This window comes from Chinchilla lanigera, unplaced genomic scaffold, assembly GCF_000276665.1.
Source record: "Chinchilla lanigera isolate Chin_1 unplaced genomic scaffold, ChiLan1.0 scaffold00059, whole genome shotgun sequence".
Lineage (NCBI taxonomy): Eukaryota > Metazoa > Chordata > Mammalia > Rodentia > Chinchillidae > Chinchilla > Chinchilla lanigera.
The window spans coordinates 1,711,294-1,727,072 of NW_004955460.1; the positions used below are offsets into that span (position 1 = coordinate 1,711,294).

The 15,779-nt window shown below is 41.5% G+C and overlaps 1 protein-coding gene across 3 annotated transcripts in view; it reads left to right on the top strand.

Annotated features, from left to right (window-relative positions):
• The window catches only part of Gli3 (GLI family zinc finger 3), a 277,128-nt gene that overhangs the window by 182,837 nt on the left and 78,512 nt on the right, over window positions 1-15,779 (top strand). For all 3 annotated transcript variants that reach the window (XM_013521254.1, XM_013521255.1, XM_013521256.1), the window contains 3 exons: window positions 5,993-6,198; window positions 9,232-9,375; window positions 14,207-14,408. In XM_013521254.1, the coding sequence (XP_013376708.1) occupies window positions 5,993-6,198; window positions 9,232-9,375; window positions 14,207-14,408 (552 nt within the window). The remainder of the gene's footprint in view (window positions 1-5,992; window positions 6,199-9,231; window positions 9,376-14,206; window positions 14,409-15,779) is intronic.

Below are 15,779 nucleotides of genomic sequence, written 5' to 3' on the forward strand. Positions count from 1 at the left end.
CCGGTACTGGAGAAAAACCAAAAAAAAAAAAAAAAAAAGAAAGAAAGAAAGAAATTCTGTGGCTGCCTTCTGCACACCTCCTGCTACTTTTGGTGGAATTCATCCTTCCCCTCATAATCTTGAACAGTCATGCCACACAGCAGTGGACACATACCTGCTCATTAAATTTAAGAAGCGTAACTTCCCCTCTCAAACTTGTTTTATAGTTAAAAATATAATAACTGACAAATAATGTAGCTGCCATGAGTTTGAACATGAATCTGTTCAGTAATGTTTAAAGAAGTTTTATTGAAAGACTCTAATTTATGTAGAGTTCATCAGTGTCAGCTGGCTGCTTGAGTCACTGTAGTGCAAGGTTGGATGCTTAGTATTGTTGCCTTAGAAACTCATTTTTGTCAGCCCTAGAGAAACACCATGTTAACTCAACTCACAGGAGCCTGGTGTGCAAATATAATAATATTAGGCATGTCCAGAGAGAAATCACAGAGCAAGGAAAATGGAACACCAGCAGAACACTGCTCTGGTAGGAAACCAAATTGCCATGCAGACATTTGTTTGCTGAATTTGGAATTAGGAAAGGAGTTTTGTCGACTAGTTTCACAAAATTATCTGTTGAATTCTCTGTGCAGCAGGCCATAGTTCCTGCTTTTGCACACATAGGTTCCAGCCGTCAAAGTGGCACCAAGGGAATCTGTGTCTACGGAAACATACCTAAATTAGAGTTAGTGTCTGAGCTGGGCGTGGTGGTGCAAGCCTGTAATCCCAGAACTTGGGAGGCTGAGGCAGGAGGATACTTGGAACTTCAAGACCAACCTTGAGCTACAAAGCTCAAGGTCAGCCTGAATTGCATAGCGAGACCCTGTCTCAGAAAGACTAAATAAATAAATAAAATAGAGTTAGTGTCTGAGCCTGAGTATAAATTCCATTCTTTAGAAGTCTTTACATTTAATTACTTTGTTCATGTTCTCAGCAACATCCTGTAACTTGGACTTTTCCAAGAGAATCTTAGGAAATCCAAGGGTATGATTCCAGCCTGTTCCCAGGGATAGGAGCTTTCCTGAGCAGACTCAGAACTTCAGATTTGCTCTACAAAGAACTTACACAGGGATACCTAAAACCACTTTACTCAAAATTGCCAACACTTGGAAGCAACCAAGTTTTCCTTCTTTTGGTCAGCGAATGGGATAAGCTTGCTAGACAGTGGGCATTGCTCAGTGCTATAAAGAAACAAGATTTCAAGCTGTGAAGTAACATGGGGAAAATGTATATTTTAAGTGAAAGAAGCAGATCTGAAAAGGTGACATAGTGCATGATTCCAATTATGTGACATTCTGGAAAACATAAAACTATGAAGATACTGAAAGGATGAGTGCCTTATAGGAGTTAGGGTGGCAGAGCAAGGAGGGAAAAGCTGCAGAGGCACAGCAGACTTGAAGGGCAGTAAAATAACTCTGTATAACACCGTAATGATGGTGACACGTCATTCTGCATTTCTCCAGACCCACAGAATGCACGCCAAGAGTGAACACTAATGTAAAGTATGTGAATTTGGGTGATAATGAGGTATCCTCGGTTGTAAACAATGCACTGCTGGGGGGTGCATATTAATAATGGCAAGAAAGGGGCTGGGGATTTAGCTCAGCAGCAAAGCGCCTGCCTGGCAAGTGCAAGGTCGTGAGTTCGGTTCCTGGTACTGGAGAAAAAAACAAAACAAAACAAAACAAAACAAGTGGCAAGAAGGTATATATGCGCAGGTATGCAGGAGCTATGGGAAATCTTTACTGCAGTTTAATTTTGCTTAAATCTAAAGTTGCTGTACAAAATAAAGCATCAAAAATAATATCCTGGCATTTCAATATTTATAATTATGTAACACTCCGTATTTATCATGCCTAATAAATGTGTATGCTTTGCTGCATGTATAATCATGTATCTTGTGATTTTATATGTATATAAACATATACAGAGATATGTGTATGTGTGTACTGAATATTCCTTATTGTTAAGCTCAATACGTGAAACTTAACTAACTTCTAAAGACCCGCATAAGGTAAGTGTCTACCCTGCTGAACAGCTAGGTATAAGGATAAGGTGGAGAACCCTGGCTGAGGTCATTTAGAGCTGGGCTTCCACCCACATTCCTTTCACTGTGTGGATGGATTGACACTTGTGACCAAAGCTCCTGAGGACCTGTCAGAGTCACCTCTATCGCTCACTTCACTATTACTCTACTAGGAGTCTGTGGCCCATTTTTTTAGGGCAGGACCTTGCAGTGGGCTTGTTGGTATTCCTGTCTGAAGGCAAATCCCCTCCACCTTGTTTGGAAGCAGGGATCCTATATCTACTGAGCTGCAGCTCTCTGGAAGGGACATGAGTGAATCCACTGTCCTTGCTGTAACATCCTTGTTTCTGGATATTATTCATCTTCCTGTGGTTCATTCTCCCAAACAGAATGTGGACCTCTAGGGACATTCGTACTTTTCTTCTCAATTCTGGAATTTTCAGAAAATGATAAAGAACAGTAAGAAATGCAGTGGCCTCCACTGCTTTTTCATGCCTGTGGTTCAGACCGAGTTTGTCATGGATCAGTTCCAAGTGTCCAGGAAGTTTCTCCTCACAAACTTCAGGAGGCGGCTCTTCATCCTTGTGCCAGCAGTGCTGGCCTATCAGCAGCAAGATTCGCTCAAGCTTGTGTTTAAAGGAAGAATTATGTCAACCAGGGAGGAAGGATTGGTCATCCTTTCCAGTAGAAAAGATATGGATGAATTTGAGCATCTCCTGTCCCCTGTAAAGTGGCAAACATGTCCAAGTGGAGTTAGGATTTAACCAGTGACAACCATAGCTACATATGGAGCCTGGCTGTGGTTTTACAATGCAGCAAAGCTAACTTGCTTTGTAGTGAGCTAAAGCACAACAGGTTGTGACTCTCCCTCCCTCTCTCTCCCTTCCTTCCTGTCAATCCCTCCTTTTCTCCCTCCTTCACTCCCTCCCTCCATCCATCCATCTTTCTATCTGATGGAGCAAAGGCCTCTATATTTGATTTTACTTTAATTGACACAAAAATATGTAGAGTTCTATATGATGTAACCGTAAATGTGCACACTGTGTGAGGCTTAATGTATTTAATCCATTGTAATGTTACTAATTTCGGGGAAGAGGCAGATGTGAAAGCCTCAGACAGATTGCAAAAGAAGAAGTTATCTTGTGGTGGTGATTTTTTACCCTTTCCACATGTAAATTTAGGAAAGTAGCATCTGAGTAATAAATAAAACAAAAAAACAAAAAAACTTTTTTTTAAAGTTGAAAATGAAGAACCGTCCTGGTGGTGCTTGCTTGTAATCCCTGGCACCTTGGGAGGCTGAGGCTGAAGGATCGATCGCACGTTTGAACTCAGCCTGGGTAATTTAGCGATTTAGCAAGCAAGACCCTCTCTCAAAATCAAAAATAAAAAAGGTCTGGGAATTTAGCTTAATGAGAGTAGGTCTAGGGTTCAAAGTCCAGGCCTACAAACGAAAACAAACAAAATGAAGAAAGTAAGAAAATCCTCCACATCCTTTCCTCCACCACCTTTCAACCTTTTTCTATTTCCTGCTGAGAGAAAATGTGTTATCTCATCTTTGGCTTCGTTTATCCCGGTCCCTGTGCATGCACTTCGTGGAGCTGTTTTCTACTAAGATTCTATTCTGCCAGGGTGATGGGCCAGGAGGAGAAAATGTATTTGCCCGCCCTTTCTTTTCACTCCTGAAGCCGTGGCAGGAGAGGAAGGTGCTGCTCTCCGTTGATCTGTCTCTATCAAGGCCTCTCCTTTGTGTATAGCCAGGCCCTGCATGAATGAGGCAAACAGACTGTGGAAGTGCTTAACCTGTCATAGCCAGTTCACTGGATTATCCACCTTCTGTGCCAGAAGGAACAAGGCAGTGCAGGGCCACACAGACTGACCATTCTAGGCAGGGCTGCCCTGGGGACTTCAGAGTGGCCAAGGTGTGAGTATGTTAAAGAGTACCAGGATCATGTCTCTAGGACATCGTCATAGCAAGGTGTATTTTAAAATTTATTTGCATTCACCCAAAGCTTAAATTCTACCTTATCTTGTCATAACCAAGACGTGAACTTGATCAAAACCCCGTTCCTAGCCAGTTTTCAAACCCCAGAACTACTTAGTTACTGGTTGCTTGTCAAAAATGGCTAAACAGGGTGCCACATGAAAACAGGCATAAGCAGAAAGCTGATTCTGAGCATTGCCTTGCAGAGAAGGGAAGTGGCCTTCATAACAGGCCAATCTAGACCTATAAAACTGTTTTTACTCACCACTGCAAGACCCATGGATATGGATATATATAGAAAGACTGATCTCACGTTTCTTATAGACTTGCAATTTGGCTTCTCACGTGTTTATGGACACCTCCTCCATAGGCAGGCCTAGATATTCAGACCAGACAAATTTGGGATGCTTTTTTTTTTTTTTTTTTTGCAGTGCCATGATGATAGGAGGTAAGTATTAAATGGTGTCATTAATGTTTGGGTCAAATGGAAAATCTAACCCTAGTAACCACTTTAAGCTCAAGTACCTGTTATTTAGAATTTGTTCTCATTGAGAGAGCCAATGGCTCATCTTTATTTAAAGGGCCATGAAATGTCTCAAAGGTTACTTTTCTTGGCCCAGACAATTAAATAGTGGTGTTCTACCTGCATTACATCATCCCAATTTTAACTGAATAATACTGCAAAAGTATATGGTGGACACTTTTTCTAGAGGACGCCTTAAGTTCACTTAAAATCTTGGGTTTAGCAAAAGTTCGTCTCCTGCCACCTCTTTAACTGAGAATGAGCTTTTATGGAAGCCCACATCAGGCAAGTTGGACTTGAATCCAGCTACCCTGTACTGCACTTAGAGTGACGTAATAGCCCAAGATGTCTGTGGCAGGTGGCGCATCATCATACACGCTAAGTGACATTTCTATCACAATCATTACAGAAGATGTGTGATAATCTGTTTTTACCGGTATTAGTAAACACATACAATGAAGAAAACAGATAACAAATTTTAAGACCAATGTAAGATACCTAGTCTAGGCCATTTAATCAATCACATTCATCTCATGATAGAAACATTCATATTCTGTGATTAATGTAGATTTCAAGTTGAGAAGGAGGCTGTTCGATGGGGGCCGTCCTAGCACTGAGACGGCACCCACTGAAGGGGCTAGGCTGTTAGAGGTCATTTTTCCCTCTAGTTCATAACTTACTGAATTTTTATGGAGAAATGTCAGCATCTGTTCCTTCAGAAACAAACAACAGACAGCACACATTAAGGGGCCCTAATCAACTATTCTCATTGTCAATGAAATGTATTCAGTACTGTAGATATTAAACTAATTTCCAACATAAAAGGCAAGAGGAGTATTGATTCCTTTTTTACTGAACAGTTTTACTATAACGCTAGACACAGTAAATTTTTAGGAAAATATGCTATTTTCCAGTATCATTGTGAACCATTCAACTCTCAACCCAGTGACTGATATCTAGGGGACACCATGACCAGGTTATTTATGCCAGGCACTTCATCACTTGCTTTCGTAGAGCGTCAGCACCCTGTGCTGTCGTGTTCTCGGGTGCCAGCCGGGGCTCGAGCCTGTGGTCTGCCTGAGTGCATGGGAGGAAAGGCTCCACTTGCCTCAGCTGGAGAAGCAGAGCTCCTGCTACTCATGGGCCATTGCCAGCAGACGCCGATGTGTCCGACCTGTGATGAAAGTTCTGACTAACGCTTCTGTTCCAAACCATTAAGTAATGTAACGCATGTAAACACTCAGGGTACCTGGCGCCTTGTGAGGACTCAGTGGTTCGCTGTTGTGAAAGTTAGGGTTATAACAGTGAAAAAATAAAATTGCAAAAAAAAAAAAAAATCTCATGTGTTTCCTTTTGGTGACAAGCTCTGCCTCTGGAGATGTTTGGCTCACACGTGCCTCTCGTTTTTGTATTTCTGTGTACCCAGGCCTTCTGCCTTATCTAGTAGCCCAACATATTCAGACCTGCCCTTCATTCGAATCTCCCCACACCGGAACCCCGCCGCAGCGTCTGAGTCTCCGTTCAGCCCACCGCACCCCTATATCAACCCCTACATGGACTACATCCGCTCCCTGCACAGCAGCCCGCCCCTTTCCATGATCTCAGCAGCCCGGGGGCTGAGCCCTGCAGACGGTGAGTTCCAGACCTAGTCTGCCCTTACTCGATACCTCCCTGCACAGCACCTGGGACATAATACACGAGTGATCAAAAAACGGTACGGTGAATGTTTAAATTTTTAAAATTTATTACAGTAAACATACTTTACCATTCATTTCCCTTAACACACTCTTCCACTCTTTGAACACACTTAGCCCATTTTTTTTGCCACTTTCTGAAGCAGTTCTGGAAGTCCTCTTTCTTGAGTGTCTATTCATGGCTACTTGAGTGTCCTGAATTGATTCAAAATGTTCACAATTTCTGCCAGATGAAAACATTACAGCGTGCCCTCATCTACCTTATGCACTGGATCTTGCACTATGCAACTTCTAGCTCTTCTCCGAAGTCAACAGGATGATGAAAGTAAATATTTTGAATTGATTCAGAGCATCAAGGCAGCCACAGCAGTGCAACTAAAGACCTTCAGGAAAGAGGACTTCCAGAACTGCTTCAGAAAGAAGCAAGGGTGGTGGGACAAGTGTTCAAACTGAGGGGGAGGATTTTCAGGGGGATTCATGGCAATTTGTCTTTTATTGTAATTTTTTCATTTAGATATACACCCGAGATTTTTAAATTATGTTTCATATGATGTACATCTAATGTTTAGTGCTTTCTGCATGCCAGACACCAAACCAAGAGCTTTAAGGGCATGATTTTATTCTAGCATTGCAACACTTCCGTGTGGGTGGTGTTACTACCTTCATTTCCAAGTAGAAATAGCAGAAGACTAGCAGAGGGATCTCTTTACAAACTTGCATCCCTTCACTAGTAAGTGGCAGTGGAACCCAAGTCCAGATCTTCCTGACTCCCCCATCTGTGCTCTTTACCATTGTTCTCTTTTGCTATTTCACATGTAATTACTAGCTCTACAGCTGTTTCTACATGGGCATGAGTAACTGGAATGTTGTCATCGCCTTCTGATGACTGCTTTTTTGTTCTGTATGTTGTTGATGAGACACATTTATGGAGTGGTGTCTGTGAGAGTAATGCTTCACAGACTGATGTGCTCACAGTTCACCTCAGAGTCTGATAAGTATGATTCTGCATTGGGTGGGGCTTGAGAATCTGCACTTTTAAAAATTCTTTAGGTGATGCCAGTGGCTGGTTGGTCTGTGGATTATGCTTTCAGTAGCAAGGTCTGAAAAACATGAAGGTTCAGACCTGCTGTATGGCCTTCACCACACCAAATAGAAAAAGAAACTGAAATAAGAAGTATCAGAAAAGAAATGAACTCAGGTTTTATTCCTGTGATAGTTGATGTTCATTTTAGGCTGTTTGTGATTAAATTCCTGTTGATCCTATTAGCTTCTTGATTAATTGCATTTCTCAGGGCTCTTTTTCTTTGGAGCTATGTAGCTCCTAAACTGTCAGTAATATCCCATTCCTTCAGTTCAAAATATAAAAGCAATATATCTTTTATTGCAGTAAAAAGTTTAAAATATAAACATCCTGTAGTTTTCAGCCCTGCCTCCTAGTACTCTCCTGAAAACACACTCCTCTTCTGCTTTCTGTAGCACTTGGTGAGTAGGAATGAAATATTCTTTGCCTGATCTGTCTCCCCTTTGCTGCCTCCTAAGGCTCCAGTGAATACTCTATCAAATCATATTACTATAATATGTTTCTTTTGTTTGTAAAGGATTTTATTATTTCTGTCTCTACTGTGTATCATGCCTAAAAAGTATACGAGCACAAATATAAAGCATCCACCAAGCTATTGCCTGAATGGTGGTTTTCCTAGGTAATCATTGTTTATTTATTTATTTATTTTTTTTTGGTACCGGGAATCAAACTCAGGCCCTTGCACTTGCCAGGCAGATGCCTAGGTAATCATTGTAAAGGTAACGGTTACTGACCAAATGCTATGTGCTAAGCACTTCTCATGCATGGTTTGACCCTTTGCTCCTCCAAACCTCATGGAGCCAGTTTGAATCCAGATCTCCATGAATCTGGAGGCCACCCTCAGGATTGCTACAATATCTTGCTGCTTTTGCACATAAATTGGCAAGGAGAAACCAATTATTATTCCACTTCTAGAAGGCTGACTCTTGCCAGTAAATTGCTCCAGATTGATAGGTATATTTTCTTTTTGATTTTTTTGTAATGAAAAAAAAAAAAAAAAAGGAAAAGAGAGCTTTTAAATTAAGGAACACGAAATTGCAGCTTATCATCCTGGTGTGTGTCATTAAAGTCGCACTGCTTTTTTTCCCCTTCTATAAACCCTGACTCCTTATGTTAGTGAGCATGAACTCAGACACTCCTGTCAAGAACTTAGGGAAGTATTTTAAGTATGTCTGGAAAGATCACGGCTGTCTGAATCGTCTGCTGTTGCAAGAAATTTGAACATATCTGAGATGAGAAACCATTTTACTTTCGGGATCAGACATGGATACGTACGCTTGCCTTGTGCTACCTACCAGCATTTTGGTCAACATCCCAGGAGCAGCAAGGTCCCTAAGATTACACAACTAATGACGTTGTTGCTACCTTAGTTTAAGTACATACTGTGGTGTTCCTACATGGACAGAATCACCTAGTAATGCATTTCTCAGAATGTATCTTCTTCTCAAGGAGTGCATGACTATATATATTTTAATTCCTTTCAGTTCTTGTTGGTACAAATACACTAACAGCAAAAGCGCTGCAATGTGTTTTGTGTTTCTCTATTCCTTCAGGTGTCTTTTTTTTTAGAGAAAAAAAAAAAAAAAAAGATGTTTAAAAGGGAGGATGAAGGGAAAGGGATGGAAAAAGGATCCAGGTGTGATAAGTATGTATGTCAGTTGCCCAAGATGAATGTGATTATTATACATCACAAACATGTACTACTAATAATTTTTTTTAAAAAAGTGTATTTAATATCATTGAAAGCACTTTGAATAAAAGGAACTTTACTTAAGGAGCCACAAAATAAATTGTGTTTGAGTCATACATGAGAAGTAGACTTGAGAAGCCTCAAGGAGCGTGTCCAGTTGATCTTCCTTCCGTTGTGACCACACCCCATCTTGTCCCCAGCCCCCCACGCTGGAGTCAGTCCCGCGGAGTACTATCACCAGATGGCCCTGCTGGCCGGACAGCGCAGCCCCTACGCCGACATCCTTCCTTCTGCCGCCACCAGCGCGGGGGCCATCCACATGGAATACCTTCACGCCATGGACAGTAAGTGAGGGCCCTGCTTCCTGGAGCTCTGAGGGGGTAGTAAATGCTAACTTGAGCACTGGAGGGGCAGAAGCAAAGGTGAAATGACTGTCTAGCCTTCCCGTGCAGAGGAGGGGAAACATCTGTACATCAGAGGCTTTCTCTGATGCCTCAGGAAGCTTCTGCAGACTTGGCCCATCTAGGTATCTGCTTAACCCAAGGATACCCATGACCTGGAAGACGCACGCGATTGTAGTTTAGCTGCCATCTATCTATCTATAACTGATGCGTGTACTATGCTGCCCTGATTCTTTTGATAGAAAAATAAGGGAAAGGATTTGACATATGGATGGACTTGGCTTTGTACCTCTTTAGTTTCATAGGTTGATTTTTTTAAAAAGTGGGGAAAAAAAAAAAGAAAAGAATTCCCAGTGTGGTGATGCATGCTGTCACTCCAGTACTAAAAAGAGGCTGAGGCAGGAGGATTACAAGTTTGGGCCCAGCCTCAGCAACTTCACAACTTAGTGAGACCCTGTCTCAAAATGAAAAATACAAAAAAAAGGAGATGTAGCTCAATGCCCTGGGCTTGTTCCCCAGTACCACAAGAAGAAAAAAAGTCAAGAATAACAAAAAAATACCTGTACCTGGTTTTATATTTTTTTATATTAAAGAATTAATTTTGCCCCATAATCTTCTTTATATTAAAAAATTATGTTTCACTAGGGCCTTTTATAGCCACTGAGTATTTGGAAGGGTTGGAGAATCTGCATCTAGGAAAAATAAGAAACATTTGCAAATCAGAGGGTCTACTTTCAGTAGACAGCAGTGGAAGAAAATGGGGTCATTTGATTGTGCGTCACTTATTTGGGGGTTCTTTAAGGCAAAAAGAGACTGTGGAGTCACAAATAAGGCTATGATTATTGCTATGCAGAGCATCTCACAGGTCTCTCTGTAGAAATGACCTTTTTAGTACATGTCCTCTGGCGCAGTACTAGGTAGTGAATCCAAAGTATCGTTCATGTCACACATGCACAAAAGCCACTTGCTTTGAATTTGATAATGCAGCTTTGAGGAGGGCATGCACTTGGAGTTTCGGTTCTCTTAGAGCTCATGCTTAACTTACAAGTTTACATCTACAGTCGATTCGGATCCTTCTGTGATGCACATGTGCATTTGTCAACTGGGTGGTTCAGTTCTCTGGTAATAAAAGAGAGGAGGTGATTGGTCCACACAGGGGTAAATATTGACAGTCTTAGTCCCCTTTCCACCCAGAGTGGCCTTGGCATAGCCCATAGGAACACATGCTTGTATTGGTTTCCATTGGGCAGCTCGTTACCACACACAAAGTAAAAGAAATGTGTTACATCTTCTGCTGCGGTCGTGTTTTTCTGTAGTGAAGACAGCCTACACTTCAGATTCACCATAACCACATTTCAATTAGTGATTGTTGGGGAGAAAAAAGTTCAGCATTATTATGCAAATCAGTTATTTAAAATCTGCAAATAAAGAATTAAAATAAGAGAGACTTCTTGGAAGGTCAGCCTACGACATTACTTTCCCTATTTGATGAGAATGTGTTTAGTCAGGCAGTGGCGGTTTTTATCTAAATAAAGGATGAAGCTACCCTTTTACTTTGTAAAAACTAATTAAAGGAATTTTAATTTGCCCCCGTATATGGTAAATTGATTGTCATTAAGTAGGAATTTAGATGTCCTATCATTCATCACAAAGAGAGAAACCTCCTTTTTCTTTGTCAGAATTTTTTATTAGGTGAGAGAAACAAAACAATTAACAGAAAGCCAGACTGGAATTCCCTGTGTTGGAACAATAAGAACTCTCTGGCTTCTATTTCCAAAGGAAGTGTCCTGATCAGTCTGTGTCTCTTTCAGCTGCCTTGAAATGCTTACCATTGGTTCCCACAACTTCCTTCATCAAAAATCCCAAATCAGTGTCCCCAGATACTCCATTGCTATTCTTTTCTTGCTCTTGATTGCAAGGGGTTGGGAAAGGTGGGGAAGTCCTTTGAGTTCTACATTCCTTTCTCTAAAGTAACTGAAATAGCACTTAGAGTATAAGACAGTAATGGTAAACCCTTTAAATAATTCAGTGATACAAACAGCCCACTTCGGCACCCATGCTATAGGTCTGCCGCCACTGGCATAAGATAATGAGTACCTACAAATTTAAGTTATATCCAACAGAGAATGGAAATCTTAGTCTTAAGTCTCTACATTGGCACCTGCAGTAGCGGATGCAAACTGGGACCCAGCTGGTCGCTCCAGTCCTTTGTTATGGGTCCCTGGGACTCTTTCACCGGTTGATAGTACTATGCACACCTGACTTGCAGATGTGCCACTGGTGGTCACATTTGGGTTGGAGTGAGGTGGAAGTAGAGTATTTTCACATAGCAAGTTAGAATGAACAAGTCTGTGGCTCTAATTACATCTCTTGTGGTTAGAGTGACCTTAAAGGATACATGAGTATGTCATCTCTGTAAGGAACATCTTAAAGTAAGGGCTGCCTGAAATTCACACTATTTCTATTGGCAGAAGCCAATTTCAATAAGAGCTACTCCTGGAGGGAAAACAGTGAGTTCCAGCCAGGTGGTACATGACCCTAAGGATTCATGGAAAGACGGAAAAGGTCTTGCTTGGGCCCTGGGCTCTAGTTTTGTATGATGTGTGAGTTATAAAGGCCTCTAGTGTTTCACTGGATCAGGTGGCTCCCTTATTGCCTGAATCCTTACTAGTGTTCAGGGATGAGCTCTGTACAGCATGTCTTGCTGCTTCTAATTCTAAATCCCATTGTGATGGTCTGTTATCAAGGATTACATGGGATTTGACAATAAGTCTGCTTTGTCTTTGGAACTGTTTGGAAATGGCATGCGTTCCTTCATTAAAACTCATGATGAAATTAGCCTTTCGTAGTGAGTAAATGGGGAATATTATGTTTAAGGCAGATGTCAAAATATAAGTAAGCAGCTGATTTAAATACTAACAGATGTGTTTGTAGTTGGGGTTACTATTTTGCTGTATGAACATATGCTAAATCAGGCTGGTAATGAAGTATTCCGAATGAAGGAACTTAATTTAAATGTGCCTGATCCCAGTACCCTGGGAGACTAGGGCAGAAGGATAGCAAATTTGAGCTCTGCCTGGGCAACTTAATGACCTAGCAAAATCCTGTGTCAATATAAAGAAGGACGAGGGATGTAGCTCAGGGCAAAAGCCCTGGTTCAGTCTCCAAAACTACCCCCAAAAGTGCCTGAAACAAAAATTTGAGTAGGTACTACATTTGCTATTCCAATTGGTTTTCCAGTTTTATACATGAATACTGTTTCAGTCTAACTATAAAGTCCTTCATAGTCATGTATCCTGTTTTGTTAAATTATCTTGCAGCATGTTTTGTGTCAAGATCCATCTCTGTTGAAAAAAATATTCCTGGTGAGTTATCTGGAGACCAAATGCCTGGACATTTTCCATGAAGAAAGTTTAATTCCACTTTTGTTTTCTGGTACCGCAAAAGTGCCACATCCCTATAAGCAGCCTACCCATGCTGTAAAACTGGAAGCCCTCAGTTTGTGTTTATAGTAGTTCCTGTTTGGTTTTGCCACTTTCCTGGTGGATTATGTTTCATTCTTTCAATTAACTTATATTTGATGACTCTGTAATGTTAATGTGACCTTCAGAAAGGCAGGAGTGGACCGGTAGGTCACTTTCATTCCTTTGCCTTGAGATCCTAATCTTGATACTTGCCAAATTTGAATGCAGATGTGCATTTCATTTTTAACTCCACAGGCAAAACCCACTGTACTAAGTTGGCCTGTGTCTAAGTTGAGCCACCTACCTCCAGATTAGGATTCCATTGGTGGAATCTTCTTAAAGGCTGAGAATCCTAGTAACTGTTTATCTCTGTTGGTTCTGATTAAGAGAAACAGGATCCAGAGAAGAATTAATGTCTTAACGGGTAAACGGAATCTCCTTTGTGCTTCTGTTCCCCACCTTGCAAAATCTGTAAACAAATGACATCCCACTTCTGGAAGTATTTGTTGGGATTTATGGTCTTAGACCATGGGGAATTTGGACTATGGTCCCCAATCTTGCCACTGTTGAGCCAGATGATCTTTATGGTGCTGACTACCTTGTGCCCCGTAGTGTATTTAACAGAACCCCCGGCCTCCACCCACTAGATGCCAGCAGCATTCCCTTCGCAGTAACAAACCAAATGTCTCCAGATGTTGTTAGAGATCCCCTGGGTTTAAAGTCACCTCCAGTTGAGAACCACTGATTTAGGGTAATGTATTTATAAGTTGTTGCAGGGATGCTTTAAGTACACCAGGGAGCAGCTAACTGCAGAAAACATGGGTGGGGGAGGGCATCGCTAAGCTGGATCTTTTATTTTAGGATGCTTTAATTCACTTTTTCCTTTGGCTCATTGCCTTACAATGGTGTATGTGGAGTGGGGAGGGCGCTGGGTGTGTTGCCACTGTGGGAGCCCCTGTCTTTGCGGCTTGTGGTGAATTAATGATGGGAATATCTAAGCAGCCGTCAGTTTCATAAATCACTAGAAATGAGAGGGATAACACATAAAAGTCTCTCCCTTTTGTTTAGCAATTTATCATTTTGCCTGCACATTAATAAACAGAGCTTCCCTGAGGTAAGCCCCTAGAAGATAAATATTTCTCCCTAATTTCCTCAATTGTAGCCCATAGATCCCTGGGGGAGGAGAGGTGCTTGTCACTGCAAGTTGCTGGCTTCTTATCCCGCACTTCTTTTGCACGGGCGAGTGGCAGTCAATAACAGGTATGGAGTCTGGGTGCGGGTAATCAGGTTCTGTTTTGTCTCTGTAACAGGCACCAGATTCCCCAGCCCCAGGCTGTCAGCCAGGCCGAGCCGGAAACGTACACTGTCCATATCACCGCTGTCTGATCATAGCTTTGACCTTCAGACCATGATAAGGACTTCTCCCAACTCCTTGGTCACAATTCTCAATAATTCCCGTAGCAGCTCTTCAGCGAGTGGCTCCTATGGTCACTTATCTGCAAGTGCAATCAGGTATGTATTTCCCAAATCCATGATGTGTGTTTCTAATAAAACATTCAGTACCTGGGTGCATTGGTGGCAATGCATTCACGGCGGGGGGGGAAGGGGGGTAACAGACGACCTAAAGAAGGATAAGATGTGTGCCACTGCGCCTAGACCAAGATGCAGGTCAAACAGCATGACAGTGAGTTACAGAGACGCTGGGCCCATCGGTCGTTGGCTTGTATATAAAAATACAGTTACTCAGCTATGATGAAATTCAGTTTTTTTCCCCAGTATTGGGACTTGAACCAAGGGCCTTTGCACTTAGCTGCATTTTTTTTTATTTTTTAAGACAGGGTCCCCCTAAATTGGTAAATTGCCAAACCCAGGCTGGGCTCAAGCTTTCAAGCCTCCTGCCTCAGATTCCCAGAGTGCTGGGATTACAGGTGTGTACCACCACACCCAGCTGAAATCCGCTTCTCAGAGACAGGGAATGTGGCAAAATTTTTGTATCGGGGCTGGGGATTTAGCTCAGCGGCAAAGCGCCTGCCTGGCAAGTGCAAGGTCGTGAGTTCGGTTCCCGGTACCGGAGAAAAAGCAAAAAAAACGAAAACAAAAAAATTTTTGTATCTAGGCCTTCTCTCACTAACAGTATTTCTATAGTGCTGGGGATATAGCTCAGTCACACAGGCACCTACCTGGCACATGCAAGTTCGTGAATTGGATTCTCGGTACCAAAAAAAAAAAAAGTTCTATAGAGCAAAACTGACTTCATATCTGATTCTGTGACATGTATATTCATCAGGACAAAAATGAAAAGGCCAGCTGTGGCCAACAGTCTCTTTCTACATGTAGTTAGGAAAAGTAGTCGGCTTGGAGGAAGGAAGAAAAAGATAACAGTTGTGATTTTAGTCTAGTGGAAAATACATGCAGAGGCCAGAGTGGGCTGGTCACTGCTCAGCTGTCCAAGAAAATCTGCAACAGAATTTTTCCTGACTTTAAAAAAAAAAAAAAGAAAAAAAAAGAAAAAGAATTTTTCCTGATTTTCCTATTGAATATTTTAGTTAATTTGAAAGATCTCAACTTTGTACTTTTGCTAAACAGTCATAGAATTTTGAACCTTCCTTATGAGAAGGTAATGAATGTAAACATGATAATAAAATAATCAAGGTAAAGTATGTGTCATTGTTAATGATCGAAGTTGAACTGATACCAATAACTAGAATATGAAAAAGCCTCATTCAGACTTTTAGGTGCATTTGAATTGCTATGGTCGACTAATCATTGCTTGTTTGAACTGAGCTAGATCACAAAGACCGAATTAAAATAGAATTCTAATTTGTGAATTAAGCATCCCTGGTTATAAACTTTAACTCCCATTTTTCCAGAGATTTTGCAGTA